Raw genomic sequence first — 27,867 nt, 5'->3', positions numbered from 1 at the left:
CTTCCCTGCATTTTTTTTTTTTCTCAAACTGTCTCTTGACTGGCATAAAAAAACTATGATGAATATTAACTAATTGAATTAATTCCACCAAATGAAGTAATAATTACAAAATCATGTTAGCCTGTCACATGCACTTTAATCACCTCCCATGATACACTGCAATAATAGCCAATTTTCGTTACCATAGAAAGTACTTTAAACATCTCATCGTGCTGTGTTTCACCACTGCGCACCACGAGTCAAACGTCACCTCCGTAGCAGTCAGTGTGCATGAAAAATTACCCACAATGCAGCAGCTATGTATTTTTTATGGCCACTTATCCCTTTCACTGTCAGAGAGAGTTAGCCAGCGCCCTGAGCATTAATCAAGGTTAGCCAAGGGACATGTTTGCCAGCACTCCTGAAAAGCATACACAGCATAGCCTACCGTTAGATATATAACTAAAGTAATGTTACGCTTATTAAATTATAATGTAGTAACTTGTCATTAAACTCAACACGAAAAAATACAAACTGACATAGCTTTCAAATATGAGTTAATCAAATGAAAAAGGGTACATCCAAAGTTATTTTTAACAAGTCTTGACGTGCTGATAAGTTGTAGCTTAGCAACTTGTGCATCATCTGCAACTCACCTAATTACAGCTCGGGCTGCATACAGATAAATAGCATCTTCCTTCTGAATTCCTCCAGTGAGCCGTGAATGTAACAGCGTTTCATATCCGCATGCAGCAGAATTTCAATGCACTTTTCTTGGCATAAGTCTTAGCTTATAGTCAGGTGGGTAAAGTATAAATTGTAGTCAAAGTTAGAGTAAAAGTAAAGAAGTAAAAGTATATTAGAAGTGTGTTTGGGGAAACTACTACGCAAAAGTAATTGTTAGAGTGACTGATTGGACGTAACATCAGATTTGAAATTTGTAGTTCATGCCAAAAATCTGATATTTTCAAACAGGCCTACAGAAATCATAAAAATGAAATTATGTTTTAGAAGGAGCGGTGGAAGACAAACTGTTACGACAAAACATATTTAATAAGGATGCAGGAAAACAAAGGTAAGGGTTCAAATCTGTTTATTATTTTCGTAACTTCTGGTTCTCCTTATGTTTCTAAAGTTGTTGAAAAAAAACCCTTACCAAACCCCCAGCCAAAGAAAAAACAAAGTAACAAAAGAAAAAGACCACGGTGAGCCGGTCAACGTAAAATAAGGGCAAGTCAACTGTATACAGAGCCACAGGAGCTGCCAAATGTTTAAATCATTTAATATGGTCAATATAAAGCTTTTACCACTTGTAGACTTTATTCACAGTGGGAAAAGCAGCCTAAAGTTTTACTCAAGAGTACTGTTGTTCTGTAAAATATATTTCTGAAGTAGGAGGTAAAATGTAATTCATGTATTAACAAAAGCGTGACTCAAGTAAATGTACTTGAATATGCACAGCTAAATACTATTTGCAGCTGTCTAAAGTCTCTAAGCTAGAACCATTGTCAGTTAACATTGTATTATTCATTCAAGCTGTCTTTGTAGTCACAGCTGCTCACGAGTAACAGACATGAGGCTGACTTGGGAAAGGTAGATAAATGCGAATAATGAAAGTGTTTTGCCTGAGGACACAATGGCAGACAAAACCTTAATGACAAAAACTACCCAGAACAATTCCCATAAGAGCAATTTGTCATGTCGCTGGTCTCTGAAGCTCTTTCAGTTGTCTAATATTGAAATTTGACCTTTTGGTTGAAAGGATTTTGGCTGGTAATGACACTGCATGTTTTTTGGACAGAAATTAAGATGAGAAAAGCTGATATTTGAGAAATGCAAAACGCCAGCTGCTCAGGAGGTTTGAGTCCCTCTTGTTTTGGTGAATCTGAGCAGCAGCATAAATGAGGGAAGACAGCAGCAGTATGTGTTTGGACCAGCTTTAATAATTGGATCAAGTGTAAAATTAAATTTGCTATGTTGCTACATAAAAGATAACCAAATTTGTCTTGAAAATTGGCTTACCATAACAATTGCTTTATCTAGTTGCCAAAAAGAAGAAAGAAGCAAAAATGATGGTTGCAGAAAGTATCCATTAACTAAATATCCCTGCAAAATAGCTTACATTTAAGCTGCAATATGTAAGTTTTGACTCTTATTTGGCCTAGAGAAGGGCCTCCTCCTGCTTGTTTCCATGCAAATGTTCTTCCTTCCACAGTATGGTGTAAAAGGAGAATGTTTCAAAGTACTTTTAACTTCCTACTTCCATGCAATCAGGTTATGTACCACCTTCTGAAACTTTAAAATACAGATGTTTACACACATTTTGCTTTGTTCAAAATGATGGTTGATGAATGAGCTCCTTCGTTTCACATGTGTCACTGAAATAAATGAATCTAATTGTTTGAGTCTGGAGGGATAGGTGGACCAGACTGATAGGTAAATTGAAGTACGAGGCTACTCAGTACTAATAACACAAATTTTTACACAAAATTAGTAATATTATTGTTTTTCCTTTCTAAAGTACTGCCATAAAAATGTCTGTCGTTTTACTTGCATCCATATTTCCACCCTCTGAATGAAGACTTCAGTAGACAAAAAGACATTCACTTAGCCCAGTGTTTTCCCTCCAAAGCTAAGTTACTAAACGCCTCTCTGCCACCGCACAGCCTTGACAGATGGCCCTGACTTTTAGATAACATGGCACCGCTTGGGCATTTCTCACTACACACCAATATATGCACCGCCAAGCCTTCTGCAATGCTTTTGGCAGCTAGCTCCACATAACCACTTTCTACATATCCTCCATAGAGTCACAGTAAAATGTGCTACGATTTGTCATTTGAAGCCCGCAGCTGTCTAATTGAAAGCGTTGAGAAAAGCAGTGGCACTTTTAGCAGCAGATAGTGAGGGTGACAGCTAGCGCGGAGAGACATGGGCCCCAACACACTTGGCGCTTTATCCCCAAAGAAAGCGTAAATCACCGAGGCCTGCCACAGAGCCGCGATAAGCCTAAACCAGCCAATGAGAAAGGAGCGTGATGGAGCATACTAAAGTTTAAGACATAATGGTGCCGTATGTGGTGAGGGTTATGTCACTAAACCTGATTTTCTTACATAAAAGTTATTGCCTAGTGACGTTAGCTGCCTTCTATGGATACAAATTCGAATACATTTTCTAACTTGCTAACTTGAGTCACTATTTAATATACTTGTAAACTGTATATTATTGATTATGTAAATCTGTGTTATCCAGGTAGGTTCTATCACAAAAGAAGAAAACAACAGGGATTAATAGTGTACGCTAATATGAGCTGCTAAAAGAAGTTAACTCACCCATTGGGGCAGGAACAATGATGCAAAATATGACTCGGGTGTGACGGTTCACACCCTAGGTTAGTTCATTGGGCTTAACAACTTACAGATACTTCTTACTGCAAACAACTAGGGTAGTTTTACGTGTAGAACTAAAGAAGCTACTTGGATTAGTGGCGAAACATAGTCACACTTAAAAGCTTTTATCCAGTTGACTGAATTCAATTTATTATGTTTGATTTGTTTGGAATGATGCCTGCCCCTTCTTTTCACTCATTTTCCATTGCAAAAGAAGAAAACAGTAGCGACTATCAGACTATGCTAAGAGGAGTTGCTAATAGGTCTTAGATCACCCATAAGTGTCAGGAAAGATTGTGCAAAATAGGACTCAAGTAACAGTTCACACCCTAGGTAGGTTCATTCACTTGTAAACAACTAGAGTGTGTTAGTTTCTGTGTAATTAGCTCCTCTCTTCAGACAGATTAAAGGTAGTGACTTACAGAACCCTGTCAGATATGAAGAAGCTACTTGGATTAGTGGTGAAACATTATTTCTTAAAAACCTTTGTCCATTTCATTCATTCATTATATTTGACTTATTTGGAATTACATGATACAGTGCAGTTGTTTTAATACATTTCAATTTGCTGCGCTGATTTTCTTCTGTGAATAAAAACTATGCAAAAATCCTGGATGATGTTAAGAATCATGAGAATGAGAAAAAATATTGACAAATCAACATCCAAAACTGTTAAACTCCAGAGCACAGAAATTATTTGAACTAGAATTTGATTAGAATGAGTGGAATTTTAAAAATGCGTTGTCCAAATCGAATAAGCTTATTTGCTACTTTTCAAGATTACTTTTTAAAGATTCTTTTTCTTTCTTATTCTGTATGTGTGCCCATGTATGCATTCACTTAATTAAAAGGGAAAGTATATTATGAGGTACAAAAACAGCTGCACAGAAACACATAAAAGTATTTACCAGAGCAAAGCTATTACCAGATGTCCTTCATATTCATACTGTAGACAACATAGCCTGTATTTGCCCAGTTTTATGCAGTGTTTCTGGCCCGTGGACCAAGTATGTCTTTCTAATGGCTTGTTTTTATTTGGTCCACTGCATAAGCCCATTATAGGAGTTGTTTGTTACCATCTACATCAGACATACAGTGCCCTGCTGTCAGTAAGATGTTCGCTATATTGACTTACATTGACTTTGCCTTTATCCCCTTCATCATTAATTCATTCGTGTATACATAGGGGTTTTTGCTATGCTGTTAAATATACTACATCCTATGGGGAAACAGTTCTTCGACAGGTCCTGTATCTCACTATTATTATTTACACTTCAAAGCCAGGTGCAGTCGGGGAAGCACTGACCATATTCCAAGTAAATACATGCTTTTATATGACAAGCTAAAAGTGTTTTTGTGAAAGTAAAAAGTACATATTTCTGTCTGTTTATAATGTTCTTTCATCAGAAAAATGAAAAATCCAAGTAGTAGTAATAGTTTGTTAGTGCCCACTAGATATGTGTTGTGTTGTATGTTGTATGTCTAGGTATGTTTTTGAGGAGGTAACAGCATTATAACATGGCTTAAAGCTCACAGGAGTCAGTTTTGCATAATATAGGACCTTTAAAGATTGTGCTGGTCTGACTCTTGCCTCTCAACAAGAAGGTTTAGGGTTCAATTCCAGGACCAAGCCCTACACCAATAGAATGTTGTGTTGTTATAAGAAAGCCAATACTGTGGTTCTTAAAGATTCTTTTTCTCTTCATTAATGTTCCTTTTTTTCTCAGATGAAACTTCATTTGAAGCTGGGATCAAGGTTCAGATCCACACTCAGGATGAGCCCCCGTTTATCGACCAACTGGGCTTTGGAGTGGCCCCAGGCTTCCAGACCTTTGTGTCCTGTCAGGAGCAGAGGGTAAGTCCACACATCGTTATAACACAGAGAAATACAAAGTGATGTTATACAGATCTTGGTCAGATATCCAAGATAAACCATTAACGATTTTGTCCATCTGCGATGAAAGATGTATGACTGTGGGGGAAATCTTGAGTCGTAGTTAAAAATTGTGAGTCATAGGTCTCAGAATGAGACCGGGACAAAGGTCAAACTTAGAACTGTTGTACGACCAAAGACAAGCTGTGACTGAGATCAAGCTTGTCTGATATTTTGGAGTCTTGGCCGCAGAGTGAGGCCTCCTCTCACTGCGCCTGCGATCAATCTTTGTGTCCACAGGAACAACAGAAGAGCCCCACTGTGGACAGAACCATCTTTCCCCTATTCTCTTTCATCTAACTCTTATAAATGCAAATCACTGCTAACATGTACCACAAGCCTCAGCTAACCTGTACAATTACAGAAATGTTACTACAAAGAGCCTGGAGCCTGATATTTACTATTGACAAATTTTTATCATAGCTATGACTGATGGTGTACACCATCACAGAGAAGAGGACAAATGTTTACATATACAGGCTACTTTTACATTTGGAGGGAAGATATTTCAGTCAAACCGCTTTGTACCAGCCCCACGACATGGGAGAGGGGATACAGGCTTTTCACATTTAATCTAACAAGTGTAACAGCTGAGACTGCAGCAGTCCGTGCGTTAGTGCTGTAGCTTGACATAGATGCTATCGGGCTGATGAGCTTGGACTATGCAATGACCTAGTTGTAGTTTAGTTCCCAATCACGAGAGGATGTGTGGTGCAGCGAGAGCAGTTTGCCTCTTTGAGACACTGCTGTGACCATGAGACCGTGTGACCATGAGACCATGTGAAAATGTGCTCCATGTGCAGATGAGAAAACACTGGTAGAGCACAGACGCATTACGCACTAGACGCACTAACAGCCCAATGCAGATGAACTGTGCACAGGACTGTCTGTGCCTGCCTCTCTCTGTTAACTTTATATTCCCCGTCTATATTCACAAATACACAGTGGCATCTTTGAGCTTGTGTCACTCAGAATCCATCTCATGTTAAAGGAGCAGCCGCGGTGCTGCGAGTCTGAACCTTTCCCCCTGTGTCACACAAAGTATGAAGCCCACAGATAGAATAGAGCTTATCTGAAGCATGTTGTTAATAATAAGGAAAATAACAAAATAAAACAGCATTTACAATGTGGCAAGAAGAATTAATGTAGGCCTATATGAAACATTACTAGAACATAGGAAGTCTATAATTAAATTATATTGAGCTTGTGATCAGGTTGCAACCCAATACTTTTACTTCATATTTATAATTGTGAATTTACTTTTGTTAGTTATATCCCCCGGTGTTTTTGATGAAGGAACATGGTTGAAAGATCAAAAGTCTGTTTAGTAAAACATTAACACACTTTAATCTAACTCCGACACGTACATTCATTGATAGTTTTAGTATTCTGTGTCACTTTTCCTTGCTGAATAAATCCCAGAAATAGTAAGACAATATTTTGGTTTTACTCCTCTTTCACAGACACAGCACTCTTTGTTTGACTCATATCCTCTTAGACAGTGTAGTGTGGGAGCGAGAGACGTGACACGAAGTAAATAAACCCAGAGAGAGAGAGAACTGGACCAGGGTCAGTGCACTGCTGTGACCCGCCCCTGCCCACGATGTCTCCCTGTGTGGGTGGGTTGAATTCTGATGGATCGGTGCTGCTGAGCCAGTGCAACAACCTTATGCATGATGGGAAGGTCAATGTCTTAAACTACAGCAATTTTTACCGCATTTACTAAATTCAATCTACAAATTACAACCCAAAACATGCACAATGAGTAAAATCCTCCAGCTAAGGTCCTGACCAAGCCTAGCTCAAGACGGCTGCCAAGTGTGGACTGAGGAAGTGACATCACCCATAGCGTTGGGCTAATCAGGAGCGACATTGTTGAAGGCTCACACCCTCATGTCCATATCTTGATTTATGGAGAAACTACTAAAATAAAAACACCAGGGCCATGTAGAGCGGGTTAATATGAACATTTTAAGGTCTGAATGATGAGCCTGACAGCAGCAGTTACGGAGAGAGGGGCCACCATTTACCAATTGGAGCTGATGGAGCCGAATCCCACCCAAGCTCACTTCCTATTTGGAACGTGGCACCCGAGCGCACTTGGTGTCCATCTATATATAGGTTCTTTAGTCTATAGACCCAAGAAAGCATTACTCCGGACAGTTTACCCCATGGCATTTAAAGGAGCAATTCAAGTACGCTAAAATTTGACTTGCCCAAGTACAGATTTTTCTCGTACACAGACCAAGAAGAAATACGTGTGCGCTGTTAGCATAGTAGTGGTTATTCGCATTACCATGACAGCAAAACTGGCCTCTGAAAGCTGTGGAAAGATGCAGTAGAAAAGTGGGAAATAAGTTAAAATGAACAAGTGCTGTTTTTTTTACGTTTGTAGCGAATCAAGTGCCGTTTTTAAGGATGGGTCAAATGCAGAGGACACATTTTCCTGGAGACAATAAAGTGTACCTTAACCTTAATGTGGCTTTTTTAAGTCCTTTGTAATGCCAATATGAATATTTTCAATTGCATTAAAATAAAATATGACAAAAGAAGCCCATCAGGGAGCTTGGTTCCATCCTCTGACTTGCAATAGAAGTGGACTTAAGTGGACTGTTTTGGGTTCAACAAAGCAAAGGTAATTAGTATTTATGCTAATGTTGCCATCTAATTGAATTTCATATCACGGTATTGTATTTTAATCTGTTTAAGAGCTTTGCTTCAACTGAATTTTAATGTCCATAATGTCCATAATTTCCATGTAATATTCATTAAAGGGCCTATATTACGCTGTTTCCTCATCAAAAACATAGCAAGAGTTTTGTTTTGTTCCATTCACACATGCTCAACAAACACTCTGTTCCACTTTGTGATGTCATCTGGTAATACAGGAAGTGCTCCACTGTGTTTTTAAACTCCATACCCCTTCACTGGAATCGTTCGGATAATTTCAACCCTGGAATTGCCAATTTCTACAGAATAAAAGGTTAAATGTAGCTGTTAACTTGAAAACTACCACTTAATGACATCACAAGGTGGAACAGAGCATTTTGAGGTTGGTAGAAATAGACAGCCTAGTTATGCAGTGTTACTCAAACATGTGTGAATCAAACAAAACCCGACTCCAGGTGTGTTTTTGCGTCATAACATGGCTTAAAGCTCACAAGACTCCATATAGGACCTTTAAATTCTGATGATCCATTTTCAAATTCTTCAAACTGTAACTTCAAGAAGTGTTTTTTTAAGAGATGCTAAACAGAAATGACTGATTTTGTTTCAGGAATTTTCACTCTCTTAAATTCACTGTATATGAAGTCACAAGTAACTCCATCAGTGTTACGACAGATTTAGAGGTAATTATGACTTTAACGAGACATTCCGCCATGACAGACACTCATTTTGTAATTTGGTCTTTTATGACATTCCGTTCATCTCTCTCATAAAAACGACTATAATGACGCTGTAAATTGAAATTTGACGATAAAACGCATTATAAAGTCTTGATGGTATTCCAGTGCATCCAATGGGAATGACATCTGGTTCATCTGCAGTTTGATCGGATCTGTTTGGGAGAACAATTGGAATTTCCAACAATAGACTGTGGTTCTGGTCCATTTGTGACATGGCTCATATTGCATTACTTAGTTTGGGATCATTAAAGGTGCACTATGTAACTTTCCACGTGGAGAGCCGGCCGCCTGCTTGTCTCCATAGGGATGTTATAGCTTTGCCTGGAATGTTTTAGAGTATGGCATTAAATGTTTCATTTATTTCATTACGGGTGATTTTATTGCTCAAATATATCTCGAAAAACATGTATTATTGCTGCGATTGGGGTCACCTATTCACAGATCTGACCTGTAACTTGGCTTGGAGGTGTCATCAGTTACTCTGTATGAAGACAAGACAATGGCATAACTTCCACTGGAGAAGTTACACAATGAAACCTTAACATGGTAAAAGTTGGGAGAACATGGCAGCATTTTTTTAATAATAATAATAATAATAATAATAGTTATTATTATTATAATTATAATAATAATTATTATTATTTTGCAAATGTTATGTATCTTTCTGTTCATTCTGCAAAGTCATGGCAGCGAATCAACATACTCGATCTATCCATGCTGCCTCGGCATTCATTCAGCCATCTGGAGCACGCTCTCGTCTCCTTGTAAATTATAGTGTTTGGAGAGATTCTTAAACTCAAACATCTTGCAATACATGCTTCTTGTCCCAACAAAATAACCGTCTAATTTATCCAAGCCAATTGACAGTGTAAAAACAAGTCTATTATGAATTATGCAGACAACACAACACTCTATGACCACTGTAAGTATAGGGGAGCGCTGATTCATCTTGGCACCTGGCAGAGGGCGGAATATCTTTGGCAGCGACATTTGTTTTACAAGGTTTTATGTCATGGACTGTATATATAAATGGGCATCGCTAACCTGCTATCGTCCGTATTCCGAATAGGAGGTGATCATGGGCGCGCGTCTGGCTCCACTGAACTGGCTCCAATTCACTTTACATTGGAAAACTGTGGCCCATCTCTCTGTAACTGCTGCTGTCAGGCTTGTCATGTCTTAAAAGTTTCATATTGACCCACTCTACATGAATCTGGGTTTTTTATTTTGCTATTGTGTCCGTCACGTAAGATATGAACAGACAAATCAGCTCCGAGGTTGCTCCCACTAGTATTAGCAACAGGTTTGACAGTGTTGCTAAGCCAAACCAACAGTGCGGGCAATGAATTGGCTCATTTGTTGCCATGATACTCGCGGTCCATATTTGCCCCTGTACCCACTAGCCTTGATGAGCTTCATTTGACTGAAGCTGAATGCCATGGTTGACGCCACACTCCCTTTGTCCACTTCTTTATACAGTCAATGGTTTTTGTGCAAAGATTTCAGTTGAGTTAAACCATTTTAGGTTTTGTAGCAATAAAAACACTTGCAACTGAATACATGCAATAGGTAAGTGTGATAAGTAATAAGTAATAAGTGTAATGCCTTATTGAGGAACATGCTACGCAAAGCAATTCATGTCATTGTCAGGCAGAGGATTTCTTGCAGATTTAAAGGAATTGGTATAGTAAGTGTCCTCCTTGTTAGAGAAATACAGAAGTTCAAATCAAAATATTATGTCAACTTTTGGATTGGGAAGGTCACCACAAAATCACATTTTTCAAAAAGGATTAATTTGCCTAAAACCCATGGAAAGACATCTTCAGCAGAAAAGCTTAATTTCATCTCTGCCCTAAGCCACTAAATGAGTAGATCAATATTGTGATAAAGAGAAATAATTGGGCTGTAGGGAAATTGTCATAGTAAGTTTTTGCCATATTTTTAAATGAAGTATTACGATGAGCTCGATCAGCATCTATAAAAACTCTTTTTTTTTATCTATTGTACTTATTTATCTTCATTTATAAATGGGGAGTCCAATGAGAGCGCTTAGACTCTTTTTCTTGGGCGTGCTGTTCAAATACAGAAAAAAAGAAAAGAAATAAGTACATAAGTCTGTATATGTATAAAACATTAAAAACATAGATCAGAAAGTAGAGTAATACGGGCCCTTTTACTTCTCCACCTTATAGCGCACCAAGAAAGCAAAGTTCAAAAAAAAAATGCAGATAAAGAGAAATAAAATCCAAAATCTCAAATCTTGTAAACGAAATAACTTTTAGCAACTGTTCTGTGTGTTTTGTCATGTTTTCAGCACAGTTCCACCTGGTTAGAGCGGATAGGTCCAACTTGTGTCCTGTAGTATTAGACGACGGCGTGCGAGGTTAATGAGTTAGGTTCCAAAACAGCAAGGAATTTCCCAGGATAATGTGGGGAAAAAAAAAAACCTACCAAAAACTAATAACAGTTCATCTAAAGCTGTGCTATGTAACATTTCTGGTTCAGAGCTTATACCACTCATTTGTCTCCATATGTGAGTATAAACGTTTGTTACCACATTATTAGCCAAGGCAAGTTTATTGTATATCGCAATTTGTACAAAGTAATTCAAAGTGCTTTACAGAATAAGAAAGGCACTAAAATCACAATACAGCAAATCAAAACATTAATATTCATCATAAAATTAACAGTTAAAAAAAAGAGTGCAGAATAAAAACCTTTCAGTCATATGTGCAGCTAAACAAAACTGTTTTGAGCCTGAATTTGCACATTGTCAAAGTAGAGCCAGACAAATGCATGGATAAGTCTCTCTAAGTCTGGTTTTGCCAGTATACCTTTGATTTTTGCAATATTTTAGATGGTAAAAAGCTGCAGATGTCATTGATTTGATGTGGCTGTCAATGTTCAAGTCTGAGTCCATTATTACCCCTAGATTTCTAACCTGATTTGAAGATTTTAGAGAAAGAAACTGGAGGCGACTGCTGACACTTTCTCTTTGTTTCTGTGGGCCATATTAAAGTGCATTGTGCCACCCAATTCTGCTTGTCCTTGAAACATCTTTAATTTGTGTGAAGAAAAACAGCCAAAAGCCTTTTTTCTCTTCCCAGTTCTGGTGCGGCTAGTTCACAGACTTATACAATCATGTGACCTTGTATTAAATGTTCCCATATCAGTGATTAACAAGTAAGTGAGATATTCAGGCAGCCTATCGAGTAATCTCTTATAAAGACATTTTATAAAGTGTTTTCTCTTCTAACAGTGTACGGTGATGAGTTTTAAATTCATCACCTGTTATGAAATGGAGGGCTGACTGAAAGAGTGTAAAGTTTCAAAGTAGAGCCTTAAGTCTGCATGTAAATTACATCTCCATAATCCAGTACAAAAATAGAGGTTGCTTGATCAATTTCTTTGCTGTAGTTTAATGGGATATGAGATCTGCTTCTAACAACAGGTGGTGTATGTGGGTCTGACTTGTCTCTTGTCCAATTCAATAGACAAACTCCTGCAGCTCAAACTGTTAAAAAATGTAATATTTGGTTTGAGAAAAGTGCCATACACATTGTTTTACTAGGACTAGCCAGGTTGACAAAGTTATAACTTCTTGTGTAGAGGTTTTCTGCTGTTTATGAATATAGGAGGACACCAGATGGATTTCTGATGTAGTCTCCATACCAGATGTAAATAAATGTATGCCGTTAGTACCATCTGCAGATTCATATGGGCTCAATAGGCGTTTAATTAAATCTATAGTGGGCTCACCATGAGCGCATTTTAAACTAAGTAAATTTGTCCAAAACTTCAAAACACAAAATCTTAAAAGTCCAAGGTGAACTTTTTTTTTTTTGAGATTTCAACCATGGTTCAGTGCCTGACTATGCAGAGAGTCAACTTTAAATCTCGCAGCCACTGTTTTTAGCCTGATTTAATTTCTTCATCCCTTATTACACCAAGAAAACATGGTAAAAATCTGTTATATTTGTTAGCTGTATGTATGTATTAGTTTATTTTATCAAGTGTCATTAGGGCTGTACCAAAAAAGAGATTGGTAGATAATAAGGCAAGCTCATTTTAATTGATTCATATATTGTACACATATACGCAAAACGTTAAATGTGGATTTCTCACATAGACGGTATATGTAAATGGACATGGCTAGTGATCATGGGTGCGCTTCCGGCTCTATTAACTCTGACTCTAATTCACTTTACATTGAGACACTGTCACTCCTCTCTCTGTAAATGCTGCTGTCAGGCTTGTCAATTTGATCTTAAAATGTTTATATTAGCCCGTTCTACATGATCCTGGTGTTTTTATTTTGGTATTGTGTGCATAAATTAAAATATGAACACAGAAATCAAGCTTGCTTCTTTCCCAGAGGTTGTTCCCACTAGCCTTAGCAACAGATTGGATTGACAGCATTGCCAGGCGGAAAGGGGCCGTACCTTCAACAACCTTGCTCCAGATTGGCTCTTTCGTTGCTATGATACTCACACTCACTTAGTCCACTTCTTATACAGTTTGATTTCTCCGGAATTATTGGTTCTATCAACACGATAAACAACACGATGGGCGACTGTAGCTCAGTTGGTAGAGTGTTTGTCCACTGATCCGAAGGTTGCCGGTCTGATTCCAGCTCTCAAAGATGAACACTGTTGTTGTGTCCTTGGGCAAGACACTTAATCCATCTCGCCCCTAGTGTCTGTGTACACTGGTGGATGAATGTGTGTGCGAATGGGTGAGTGGTTCCTTGATTTAAAGTGTTTTGAGTGTCTTAAAGGAGGAAAAAGCGCTATATAAAAATGTATAAACATTTACCATTTACCACAAACTGTAGTGATCCTGACTCTCTGCTCTACCTCCTCCTGTCAATGTTTTCAATAAAATGCAACAAAATCAAATCTAAAATCAAGATCGATCAATATGGGGAAAAAATCTAGATTATATTCCTGCCATATTGCCCAGCGTTATATAAACTAAAAAGGCAGCATAGTCTTTAAAATACATGTTGAAACAATCTTGTTTTTAGTCAGTAGGTTATATTTTGGAAAGACGTTCTGGCTCCAGAGGCCTGTAGCTGTAGTTCTAGTTGAGCACAGCAGCCCTGTCTGTGTTGTCATGTAAACTGTGAATTGGCTGGGCTCTGTGAAAATTCTGTCCAAACTCGTGAAGCTTCTGCCTGCGGGCACAGTCATACTGAAGTGGTTATGAGGCCCCCACGCTTGCATTTTTCTTTTTTTTTCTTTTTTATAAGTACAAAAACTAACATAGGAATCAGTATGTGAGTGGGAAAGAATGTTTAATATATTTCATTTGATTGAATTTTCAACATATAGAAAGGTCAAAATGAAAAAATGCTCTTTTTCAGTGTGGATCCACATCTCCGTTGCTATGCCGATTAGAAATGGAATAATCCTACGTAGCCTTGTTTGTTTAAGTACATTTCTATCATAATTATAAGGCCTTTATGTAAGTAGAAGAGCATTTACTCCATTTTGGGAGAAGGTACGACGAGAAGGTACGGTGGTTGAGTGGTTAATACTCCTGCCTTACAAAAAAAAGATTCCGGGTCCTGTGCCGAGACCTTTCCATATAGAGTTTGCATATTCTCCCTGTGTCTGGGTGTGTTTCCTCTGTTCACTCCAGTTTCCCCCATCAACCCAAAACCAACGATAATCCTCCCGTTAAGGTAGTTCTGACCAACTCTTGCTGCAGCATTGAAGGATGGGTCAGGACAAATTTCTGTATAGGGACAGTAACGTGTAGCTGTAACTTCTTGGCATCATAAATTGTAAATAGCGTTAGGCATTCATAAGTGGTTTCATGTCAGCCTAAACCCCTTTGGTCATAATTTTATGTGAAACTACTACTATTATTACTACTACTACTACTACTACTAGTGCTACTACTACTTCTACTACTAATACTACTACTACTACTACTACTACTATTGACATAAACATCATTGGTTTAGTGGTCAGATTCATTGACTAAAAGGTTGGCAGTGCTATTCCACCTCACACAGATAAATGCTGCCGGTGTGTCCTTGGGCAACACACTTAACCCACTTCGCTCCGAGTGTCTGCGTACACCGGTGTATGAATGTGTGCGTGAATGAGTGAGTTGTTCCTTGATATAAAGCGCTTTGAGTCCCTTGAAAGTGGAAAAGCGCTATATAAAAATGCAACCATTTACCGTTTACTACTACTACAACAACGACAGTTCCCAAAGCTCATTTTGTTTTGTGCCCTTGACAAATACCCTTCATTCATATCGTGCTCCATTTGCGACAGGAAGGGCATCTGGCATAAAATGTATCAAAAATAAAATATATTTAAAAAAAAAAAGTATGTTATTATCTCTTTGAGTAACCAGCTTGCCAACGTCTTCTCGAACTCACAACTCACAACCACAGTTAAAAATCAGTGACCATTCATTCATTACTCATGGCTATGTTTTGTTACTCTCTTAAGGTCGCTAATTACCCCCGGGGGTGAAAACTATACAAAGATGGAGGGGCATGTAGAGAGAGTTTGACACATGCTCTGTAGGCCGTCCTCACTGGCTCGCTCTACTTAACCAAGGCCAGTGGAGGTCACACACTTCAATGATTTGTTTTCCCCCCGGCGGTCATGAAACAGCTCTTAGGGAAGTCATTAAAATCTGTAGAAATATGTACTTGTTCTAAAAAATATGAATACATTAAAGAAGATTTCAAATAGTATCATTAAAATAACTACTTGATTTAATAGGTATAGTAAACCTCACAAAAATGAAATGATGTATCTCCAGGGCGTGAAGTGCTATTACTGCTACTCCTACATAATAAATATATGCAGTAATCAGTAGTTTGTTAGTTTGTTTTTCCCAGATAGCACAACGGTTAGGCCTGAGCCAAAAACCATCAATAATCCTCCCATTAAGACAGTCCGGACCAAGACAAGCTCAAGATCTGGAGATGAGTCCCCGGGCTGAAAGGTTGCCCCAGTTGCATTGAAGGATGGGTCAAATGCAAAGGACAAATGTCTGTATAGGGACAATAACCTCAGCCTAAACCCTTTTGGCCATAATTTTATGTGAAATGTCAATCAATATATCAAGCTCATGAATGAAGAAAATTAACTACTACAACTACTACTACAACTACTACAGCTCCCATAAATATATGCAATAAACACAATTTTTTTTTGTGTTTTTTTCAGATATCACACTTGTTTGGCCTGAAAAAAGACATAAGTAGTAAAAATATATAAATATAATGCTTTATGTGTAGATATTTTTATTCCAAAAGCTATAAATCTAGCAAATTTTTGTCCCCAGATATGAGGTATGTTCAAATCATATTCTTATTCTTAATTGCAAAAACATGATCGCCAAGTTGTTTATGTTATAATCTGGTCTTTTGGCTCTCAAGACAATTATCCAACCAGAAAGTAATTTGTGTTGCCAGTTTCAAACTGAAATCCAGTTGGTTTAAACTTAAATTGACTCTTTCTGAATCCTCACTACCTAAAAACTCCAACCCCTGCAGCCAATCATGAATCAGTGCTAGTGCAGCCTTTGCAGCTCAGTGACTGAATTCTGGAGGTTCTGGGCCCATCTATCTGAGAATTAGGAAAACTTGTGATCGTTATACATTTTTTAACAGTAAAAGCGCAGGCTACATACTGCACCATGAAGTAGTGTCATCACAAAGTATAAAATTCAAAGCCTGCAGTGCTTTTCAAAGTGCAATCTGTACAGCAGTCTGTCAGGTCTGCTCCAGGGATGAGAGAGATGAATATCCACATCCGCCCTGCATCGATTATCCCAGAGTCCAGCTCCTGTATGGGGTTTATGTTGCACTTGACTTTGGGACATGTCCTTGAGGAAGAGGAGCAGGCAAAGCAGTGGCTGTTCTGCTGAAGACAGGAAGACACAACACAGTGAGTTAGAGTGGACAGCAGCTTGACCAGTGGATACAGTATACTCTTGACCTCCACACCTTGGAATTTATCGCAATTCGTAAAGTATTTTCAGTTCAATTGTTATATTATCGAAATGTAATTAAAAGGCCAACACCAAGCAATACCAATGTGGGGACTAGTTTACTGTTTTATCTGTCTGTATGTCTGTAATTATAGAAGTGCATGATTATGGACACCTTCATCACTGGGAACACTCACATGACCAGTATAAATCACAACTAGAATCATCAGATCTGATTTTTAGTGTGTGTTTACATGCCCAAGAGAAATCTGATCATCAAAAACATCAGAAATCAGATTAATCACATCAGACGGAACTGTTTGCATGTCTTTTCAATAATCTTCTAGCAACCCTGTCTATCAAACCTGTTGCTAAGGCTAGCGGGAGCAACCTCAGGGAAAGAAGGAGCTTGATTTGCCTGTTCGTAATGTTCATATCTTCAGTTATCGACACAATAACAAAATAGGATCATACAGAGCAGGTTAATACAAACATTTTAAGACCAAAATGGCAAGCCTGACAGCAGCAGTTACATAGAGAGGGGCGACGGTTTTCCAATGTCAAGTGAATAAGAGCCACAGTCAATAGAGCTTGAAGCGTGCCCATGATCAGTTTCTATTTGGAACGGGGTGGCTAGCAGGTTAGCTATGTCCATTTATGTAAACAGTCTATGCTTTTAACTTAGATTTCAGATGATGATCAGATGTTTGGTGCATGTAAACGAGTGATTGTCAGTCCCCAATCCTAGTAAAATATGCAAAGTATGTTAACAAATGCATCATAGAACAATAATTATTCTGAAATCTGAAAAAAAATATGTTCATCTGTAACTGTGTAATGATGTAAGTAAAGTACATAATTCCATGATCACTTTCAACAGCGTAAATAATCTTTTAATGCATATATCAATTGGCTAGACTTTTCAATGATATTTTGAATCCATCCAGTCTCAGTTAGATATGGAGCATTTGACCCACAATCTAGTTGGCAGTTAAAACCCAAAACATGCTCAATAGGTAAAATCCACCAGCCAAAGTATAGTCCAGACCAAGCCTAGCTACCCAAACAATACTAACTTGCTTCTCGTGTGTAGTAATACGCCTTCAATCTTACCCAATTTTGTAAACTGACCCAACGACAGTATCAGCATCTCATCTTAAAAATAGTTTTGTATTACATGTTGCCTCTGATTCCTTTGTGTATATACTAATCTGCTTTAATATCAGTACTTGCATATATTCACCTGGTTTGTTGTAGGCCTTCACAGTGGTGCATTGTGGGCACTCCTACGCTCTGTTCCTGCTTTTGAGCTCTCAGCCCAAAGCCCACTCTTCACATGACACTGAACACACAAGAGCTGCAGCCAGGAGAGATTGAAGAGATTTTACTATTCACCCACAGTCTCCAGGCATGACTAATTCAACCCAGGTAGAAATAGAATCAAATGAAATTGTTGTAGGTACAATAAAGGTTGCATTTTTATATAGGGCTTTTCCACCTCCAAGGCACACGAAAAGCTTTACATCAAGGAAACACTCACACATTCATACACCGGTGTACGCAGGCGCTGGATGTTGTGTCTTGCCCAAGGACACAACAACAGCATTCATCTGTAGAAGCTGTAATCAAACTGCCAACCTTCAGATCAGTGGACAAACAACCCAACTAAGCCACTTTCAGCCTACATTGCAATATACATTTTGTTTGATTTTGCGCCAAGTGAACTTATGCATAAAAAAACTGAACTGAAAACATGACTTAAAGCTCCTATATTACACAAAATTGACTCTTGTGAGCTTTAAGCCATGTTTTAATGCCGTTATCTCTTCAAAAACATAACTAGAGGTGTGTTTTGTTTCATTCACACATGTTTGAGTAACATTTTAACATTAGTCTGTCTACATCTCCAAAGTTAGCAGCTATTTCTTACCTTTTCTTTAGTAGACATCGACAATTCCAGTCTGAAACCATCCAAATGATTCTAGTGAAGGTGTGTGGAGTTTAAAAACACTGTGGAGCATTTCCTGTATTAGCACATGGCATCTTGAGGTGGAACAGGGTGTTTTCTATGCAGGATTGGTGTGTTAAACATGTGTGAATGAAACAAAACACAACTCCTATGAGGAAACAACATTATAACATAGATACATAGATCACTCCCTGATAGAAGGACTACTGAATACTTTCCAACATAAACTGACCAAGACTTTTCTGATTTGCATATTGATTTGACACAGCGCCAACCCAGTCACCTCCCGCATCTGCAAAAATTCAATAAAGTCTAAAAGTAGATAAGATACGTTTTTATAGTGAAAGAAATTTTTAATCTGTCAACTGGACAAAAAGTTTTAGAGTGAAGACGTTTTGCTGCTCATTCAAGTCACTTCTTCAGTTCTGGTCAGATTGGTGGTGGACACTGCCTTATATCTATCTGAAGGGAGGAGCTAACTACACTGAAAGAGGGGATTTAAAGAAGCAGTTTTTGTTAGGAAAGACAATCCATCATAGAAAAGACATCATCTATCTCCTATTTATAATGCCATCCTTACACTTATATCTAAACAAAGAAAGCCAGTATGCAAATAGCTGTGAGTATGTTGTTATGTTACTGTTACTAAAAAAAACCCATCTAACTTGAAAAGGCCTCAAATTGACGCCAGGAGGGGCTCGAGGGGACACTAGCCTGTAGAATGGTCAATGCTCCACCATAGCTCCCCCAAAGTCCCCTTTTCATAGCACATCCACTCTTGACTAAAAATGTTCAAAATGAAACTCCAACAACAACAAAAAAAATCCATATTAGCTTTTATAAATCACTGCAGGGGGCTAACTATAGTTAAACTGTTTAAAAACAGCAAAGCACACATAGTACGGGGTGGGGGGTGTGCTTCATTGATTAAAGGCTCTGTATTTACATGTTACGTGAGCACCCATTTTGAAAACCTCAGCTCTTCCAACCAAAAATGTCTGGCGCCGCCCCTGGCCTCAAATGCTGGACAATATAGAACAGGGGTCACCAACCTTTTTTAACCTGAGAGCTACTTTATGGGCACTGAGTCATACGAAGGGCGACCAGTTTCAGACGCTCTTCTGAAATAACACATTTTCTCAGTTTGCCTTTAGTTATACATTATTAATAATGATAAATGATAATCATCTATGTGAACACACTGATCACGTTGCAAGACACTGATCACATTAATGATTTCTCAAAATAATTATCAACAATGAGCAAGGAGGGAAACTGATATCAGTATTCAGCACTTTAACTTTACTAATCTTAGTATTTGTTAAATTTCCAGATGACACTTACATCACTACATCTCATAGGAAAAGTGTCCCATTTTCACTATCAACTGACACACCTTTTTAATAAAACATAAATAATATACATTGCACCATGTTTCATAAAGTTATCAATTATGTAATGTTAAAGAAAAATAAGCTTACATATTTTTTAAATAAATCTCGGTTGCGTTGTGTGACATTTTCACCGGTGTCGCGAAAAAAGCCTGTTGTTTACCCAAAGCTGCGTTTAGCTCTGGGCTTGTTCTGCCCATAGTGCACGTCCTCGTGGGGAGTGCGCGTCCCTGTGGGTAGTTATTGTGGAGCTTTGTGAGACGTAGTGACGTGTCCCTCCACATTGTGCCGCTTTGCCGTCACCACAGTCGCTCCGCAGATGAGATACGTGCAGGTTTCTTTTACAGTCTTAAATCGTTGTGAAAGTGATCTCTTTATTTTCTACCATGTTTTGGAGTAAGAAACTGCATTCAGCGCATCCTCACAGCGCTCACGAGCAGAGTACTGGTTTTGTCACGCACACAATACTGACCTTTGAAGTGAGTAGGTCAAAGTTCACCTTAACTTATCTAAACTTCACGTATAATGAACATATGTTTAAGATATTGTCATTTTTAAATCTATATAAACGCAAGGGTGATAAAAAAAAAGAAAAAAAAGCAACAGAGTAAAATTTAATTTTAGATGCAGCTCATTAGTGAGTTGTGCTATTTTTAGAACTGGTCTGCGGGCGACTCATGTGGGGCTTGGGGGCGACATGGCGCCCGTGGGCACAGTGTTGGTGACCCCTGATATAGAATTACTGAAACATGCATGAATCAATTGAAATACAACTTCCAATACAAACAGGACTAAACAAGATTATAACATGGCTGAAAGCTCATAAATATCCACTGACTGTACTATTACCGAGCATGTTAAAATCTGCATATACTTGTGTGTTTGTTCATAATTCTCACAGATGCTGAAATAAGATCTATGTGTAACATTTGTTCTCGCTGTGTGTTTGTGTGCTGTAGCTGACGTACCTGCCTCCTCCCTGGGGCGACTGTAAGGCCTCTGCCATGGACTCGGACTTCTTCAGCACCTACAGCATCACAGCCTGTCGCATAGACTGTGAGACCCGCTACCTGGTGGAGAACTGCAACTGCCGCATGGTGCATATGCCAGGTACAAACATGTCTGTGTGACCTGTGTGTCCATCGCATTTGAAAATTCAATTATGTCAACTGGACAAAAGAGTGAATACGTTTTGTCACTAATCCAAAAGATTTCTTCTGTTCCACTCCATAAGTGACTGCAGCAACATCACACTTTAGGCCTCGTTCAGAGTGCACCTGCTCCAGATGTGGCTCCTGTGTCAGATTGGTTTAGTTGAGGTGTGACACACACGAGGAGCCCTGCTGTGCTGTTGTGGTCACCACCTTTGAAGATGCACACACAAGACCACGTGTTCACTCCATAACTATTTAATTATTAAGGGAAAAGTCTTTTCCCTTGGCAGGTTCTGAAAAAAGCCGTCAAAAAAGACTCTCAACAGTCGCAGCACCCCTGCCGGCACCACCAGGCTGCAGTGTGCTCTGAGCTCCTCACACTACTTTGAATTATACAGAAAACTTGGGGCCACCGTACCTGAGCTGTGCCACATGCAGCTTGAGCCTGGGGTGAGGGTAGTTCAATGGACAACACTACGTAACTTTGTGGAGGTGGCATCTCACCTGAATCCTTCTATGGAAACAGAACGTTAAAACCATACTTTACTATGGAACATTCTCCATGGTGATAAATACATATTGTGTCATACAGTGGAAGATTATAGCCAAACTAACACAATTTCCATGTAAACAAACAGGAGGAGGCACTTCTCCAGGCCAAATAAGAGTCAGGTTTGTGGAGATGCAAGCCCGCTCACAGTAAGGACGCACACTCTTTGCTCAGATAGATATGTACTAAGCTATACCGGGTCTGTGTTAGAACTGAAGAAGCTATTTGGTGGTGAAACATATTTACTTGTGAAAAGTTTCATTCAGTTGACAGCGTTCAATTTTCTTTTGCTTATGTTAGAATGTTTAAAATTTCATTGTGTTGGGTCTTTCTCCAGATCAGTGGTTACAGAAGTTTTCAGTAATGCTGCATTTATACTTTTGGTCTTGGCGCTTGTAGAAAGTAGAGTAAATGTACTAAACTTTTAAACCTTGGAGCTACATTTTTAGTTTTGTTTGAGAATGGCTGCTGTTTAACAAGTTTAACAAGCAAACATATGGCTACAAAATGCAATACATTAACAATCATACAAAACCCCATGAAACAGTCCAGTCCAAGAAATATAAAACAGCAAATACAGCATATAAAACCCAAGAAACAAGATATCATATAATAAATATTTGTTTTGTTGGCAGGTAATTACCATCCTCTAAATCTCACACAAAATCTAATTTAAAAAGCGTGTTACTGTTGGAAACCTCAACCTCTGTAAAGTCCTTGTCCATCTCCCGCCGCGCAAAGCAAAAGCGATTATCCTTAAAGAACTACAGGTCAAATGTTTTTTTTCTGTCATTCTTTGTAAAATCACATTCCTCCACAGTCCACTGAATTGGAAAACTGGCCTCCTCTTAATGTTTGTGCAGTGATTACAGCTTGCTGGCATTTGCTCTCTGCTCCTCACATTCAATCAGGAGCCTATCTCAAACCACAAATGGGAAACTCCGTGGAGGAACATCTGGCTTTGGTTAGCCTGTAGCACACAGCCTGTCACTGCTAACACGTACTTAGAGTCAATATATGAGGATGGATGAAGCTACTTGTGATAGGCCAAAAAGTAAACAGTGAGCTTTGATTTAATTTCATTTCAAGGCGCTGTACCTGATTTTTGCCATTGAAAATGTGAAAAACAGAAATAGTTTATTTTAAAAGTGCCTTTCTCCTTTTCTGCCTCTTGTCACCAGAGAGATGTTATTGTTGTACCCAGAATGTTCCACAGCGTGACCTTTACCTTGCATTTCTTCAATTATTTTCAATACATATACTTTAATGTAAAAAGTTAACTTATCGCACAAGAGATACACCTGTTATTTATCTTTCAAATGACTACTGAACAGCTTTGTATGAATAAAAATATAAATATTATCAGATGCTCTAGGCCTAAACGAGGCTGTAAATAGTTTTATTACATCCAGTTAAAGGCCCAACATTACCTGCATCGGTGGATCCCTATTCTTACTTTGAACAGGCTCACCTCTCCACAGATCTAAACCTTAATTTGCCCCGGTGACAGCCTCTGCTTGTCTCCGTAGACATGGATAAGTTTAATGTCACACTATGGTTCAAGACAAAAGCAATAACATCTTTATTGAGGGAGCAGGTGTCATAATGCATTCATATGGCATCCTAAGTATTCACAGTGATGAGTTTATAAGCATGTTTCACAACTTAGAGCAGAGTTTTCACAGTAATGCTGATAATTATATATTATAAAGCTGCTTTTACAATATATCTGCACTGGAGCAAGACAATTGGGCTCAACTATGTGGCCAAAAATAGAATACCGGCACTTACATTTTCTCAAAAGTGATAATTAATAAAAGGAAATTAAAGCAGGAGATGATCCAGTAATGTTGAAGTTATTTGAAGTTGGGGAAAATGTTTGAAAGTTGGACTTTAATTAATTTGTTGTTTTTTCATCATACGCAAAATAAAAAGAAGAAAAAGGAACTCTCAAATGTCATTTAATATGAATAAAAAAGAACCAAAAAGCAGCTTCTTAATTTGACATTTAAATTCAACTTATTTACCTCAAGTACGGCCATTTAAATGTGCAATATGTAACATTTTTGGTAGAGTCCACCACCTGCTGGATTTCTTGGAGTGATTATTACTTTATCTGGACAATTCCTCAGTGTGGCATTAAACATATATATCCCTGAACACAAGAAGTTGACGCCACCGAGCCAACGTACGGGTCAGATCTGTAGGGAGGCAAGCACAACAAGTATGCATGTTTTCCAAGCTATAGCATCTGTAATGAAATAAATGCAAGACAGATATGTTTAATGCCGTACTTTGGAACATTCCTGGCTAAGCAACAACATTTCCATGGACACAAGCAGATGCCAGAGCTACACTAGAAAAGTTACATAGTGCTCCTTTACATACATTCAAACCAAGCCTACTCAAGGTGTCAAGGATACACCCATGGTTTCAGAATGATGAAAAATTTACATTATTACCATAGTGATTAACAATTCAGAACTCAATACTAAATCATTTGATGTGAAATTTCCTCAAAGTGTCGCCTATAAATAATAAAGTTGAAACTCATGAATACCAGATACAATTATCGCCAAAACTGACCTGTTTCAGTAAATCTGAGCAAAGTGTGTCTTGCCCCAGTAAAGATTGGATAAGCAGCTCTTGAGGTCAAAATATGCTAGCTGCGTCCTCTCTGAATCTAATTAGAAAGCATTTTCATTGTCCAATAATCAGGAATGTGTGTATTAGCATGCTAGTCATTGCTACCATCACGGCAAAATTCCGCACTGGTCTCTAAAAGTTGTTAAAAGCTTATAAACTTGTCGTGGTGAATAATTAGGATGTTCGAAATGCACAAGGTAAGTGAGGGATAACTTAAGACCACTGCAAACCGAACTAATTCTGTTTTTCACGTTTTTAAGGCAGTAAAAAATCAGCACCTTTAACTAGGACTACACCAACGTGACAGTAAAACAAGAGTATAATAAAATCAATTATAAGATTAGATCAAATGTAATGAATACGCAGCCCCGATAAGAGCGGGAACAACAGGCTACGTTCATTAAAAGCACAGATCTTGTTTAGATATGTTTGTAAAGGATGTCCCGCCACTAATTGTTTTTTTTTTGTTTTTGTTTTTTTATTGTTCACAGGAGATGCCCCATACTGTACCCCTGAGCAGTACAAGGAGTGTGCAGATCCAGCCTTGGGTAAGGACGTATCCCAGTATGCAATTGTTTTATATGTGTGTGTGTGTGTGTGTGTGTGTGTGGGGGGGTGTGTGTGTGTGTGTGTGTGTGTGTGTGGCTATTAGATAGAAATGTTGTTACAAAGAGCAGAATGGGATAGAGACTTGATGTTTGGGTCCAGGGGGGAGTGAAGAGGTGAGATGGGATTCACTTTCCTGTAGTCAAGTTAAAATTGTCCCAAAATCTTTGAAGATGAAAAAGACATAAGAAACTTTACTATCAAAGCAAACCAGTACAACAAAAATCAAAAGTGATATTTCTATTGGTGCAAAATCAGCATTTAAAAAGGACAACGATATAACATCAAGTATTCATAATAATAATTGTCACACTTGTGGTCTTATATAGCGCTTTTCCAGACACAATTTCGTGCATAGACATAGATTTTAAGATTTTAAAACTGATTTAACGTTTGCTCCATAGGATATATATATATAAATTGACATAGCTAACCTGTTAGCCACAGCGTTCCAAATAGAAAGTGAACAGCTCCTTCACCACTGGCTCCAATTCACTTTACACTGGAAAACTGTCTCTCCGTAACTTCTTCCATCAGACTTGTCATTTTGGTCTTAAAATGTTCATATTAACCCGCTCTACATGATACTGTTATTTGTATTTTGCTATTGTGTGCGTAACTCAAAATATGAACATTAATAACAAACAAATTAGGCGGTTTCTTTCCCTGAGCTCACTCGTTAGCAACAGGTTTGATTGACAGCCTCACTCCGCATTGGCTCTTTGGTTGTTATGATACTCTCGGTCAGAATTCCTAATATGGAAGTTGGCTCCAAATTCACCCCATAACAGTTAGTCCACTTCTTTATACTGTCTATGATTTGTTCGTGTATTTATTTATTATAGTTGCTTTGTCTAATACAGTACATACCCATTAGTGCCATAAATAACAGCAGCAAAATTTGAATTTATGTGACGTATATAATCTCTTTTACTACTACCATTGTTTCAAAAATCATCATCATAAAGCAGTAGTTCCTGTCTTACTCCTAAGTCCGAATCCCGCTGGCCACGTCTAAAAGCACTTTGTGAACTCCGAGTCCACCCTCCGCGTAGATAACACATAATAATGCTCGTCTGTTTGAAGTCTGTCATCTCAACAGTACATCCGCTGCCTCCTGTCTGCTCATCGCCTCATGTCTTCAAAGCTTTTATCTGACTCATTCTAAGTGACAGCCAATCTCTCTCACACACTATCACACATGCCCCCCCGACCACCTCATATCTCTGCTCACTTTGTACAATAATATGTTTTTAGCATTGTATGGTTGCACTTTAAGGTTTCTAATGGGTATTTTTAGTTATAGTACAAGTAATAGTAGAAAAGAAGCCATAGTAGAAAGAAGCCGTATAGCAGTAGTACAAGATATTACTGAAGAACAACATTACAGTAGTCGTCTTAGTCATAGTGGAAGTCGTAGTAGTAGAAGTCAATCAGTGTACTCTAATACTACTGACATTTATGAAGAGCTGTGCTGATACACAATGGATTATGAACAAATGAGTGTAAACATAGCAGTAGTAGTAGTAGTAGTAGCAGTGGCAGTAGTACAAGATATTATTGAAGAAGCAACATTACAGTAGTAGTAGTGGCGGTAATTGTAGTAGTCATTGTAGTAGAAATAGTAGTAGCAGCAGTAGTAGTAATAGCACTAGTAGTAACCGCAGTAATATTAGTGGCAGTAGTAGTAGTATTAGTGGCAGTAATTGTAGTATTAGTGGCACTAATTGTAGTAGTTGTAGTAGAAGTAGTAGCAGCAGCAGTAGTAGTAGCACTACTGGCAGTATTAGTAGTAGTATTAGTGGCAGTAATTGTAGTAGTCATTGTAGTAGAAATAGTAGAAGTAGTAGTAGCAGCACTAGTAGTAGCAGCACTAGTAGTAACAGCAGTAATATCAGTGGCAGTAGTAGTATTAGTGGCAGTAATTGTAGTATTAGTGGCACTAATTGTAGTAGTTGTAGTAGAAGTAGTAGCAGCAGCAGCAGTAGTAGTAGCATTAGTGGCAGTATTAGTAGTAGTATTAGTGGCAGTAATTGTAGTAGTCATTGTAGTAGAAGTAGTAGTAGTAGCAGCACTAGTAGTAACGGCAGTAATATTAGTGGCAGTAGTAGTATTAGTGGCAGTAATTGTAGTATTAGTGGCACTAATTGTAGTAGTTGTAGTAGAAGTAGTAGCAGCAGCAGAAGTAGTAGCACTAGTGGCAGTATTAGTAGTAGTATTAGTGGCAGTAATTGTAGTAGTCATTATAGTAGAAGTAGTATTAGTAGCAGCACTAGTAGTAACGGCAGTAATATTAGTGGCAGTAGTAGTAGTATTAGTGGCACTAATTGTAGTAGAAGTAGTAGCAGCAGCAGTAGTAGTAGCACTAGTGGCAGTATTAGTAGTAGTATTAGTGGCAGTAATTGTAGTAGTCATTGTAGTAGAAGTAGTAGTAGTAGCAGCACTAGTAGTAACGGCAGTAATATTAGTGGCACTAATTGTAGTAGTTGTAGTAAAAGTAGTAGTAGCACTAGTGGCAGTAATTGTAGTAGTCATTGTAATAGAAATAGAAGTAGTAGCAGTAGTAAAACTTGTAGTAACGGCAGTAATATTAGTGGCAGAAGTAGTAGTATTAGTGGCAATAATTGTAGTAGTAGTAGTAGTAGTAGTAGTAGTAGTAGTAGTAGTGGGATATACATCAGCTTGAAATTGGTCACAACATTCAGTCCAAACCAGATAAGGTAGTTATTTGTGTATTCGTGCTAATGCTAACTTTTATGAAAGTGTGGAACAAAACAACAAAGTTAAATTGTTTGTAAAGGCCAAGTGTTTGCAGTGCTGTCGACAAAGTAATGGGTGGAGGAATTAGAATCTAAAATATAAAAAAGTTGAGTTATTT

General features: G+C 38.2%; 1 protein-coding gene across 3 annotated transcripts in view; it reads left to right on the top strand.

Moving 5' to 3' along the window:
• The window catches only part of asic1b (acid-sensing (proton-gated) ion channel 1b), a 369,979-nt gene that overhangs the window by 315,688 nt on the left and 26,424 nt on the right, over nucleotides 1-27,867 (top strand). For all 3 annotated transcript variants that reach the window (XM_033966986.2, XM_033966984.2, XM_033966985.2), the window contains 3 exons: nucleotides 5,096-5,223; nucleotides 20,993-21,143; nucleotides 24,875-24,931. In XM_033966986.2, the coding sequence (XP_033822877.1) occupies nucleotides 5,096-5,223; nucleotides 20,993-21,143; nucleotides 24,875-24,931 (336 nt within the window). The remainder of the gene's footprint in view (nucleotides 1-5,095; nucleotides 5,224-20,992; nucleotides 21,144-24,874; nucleotides 24,932-27,867) is intronic.

Source organism: Periophthalmus magnuspinnatus, chromosome 5, assembly GCF_009829125.3.
Source record: "Periophthalmus magnuspinnatus isolate fPerMag1 chromosome 5, fPerMag1.2.pri, whole genome shotgun sequence".
Taxonomy (NCBI): Eukaryota; Metazoa; Chordata; class Actinopteri; order Gobiiformes; family Gobiidae; genus Periophthalmus; species Periophthalmus magnuspinnatus.
This window is presented reverse-complemented; position numbering and strand designations above follow the sequence as displayed.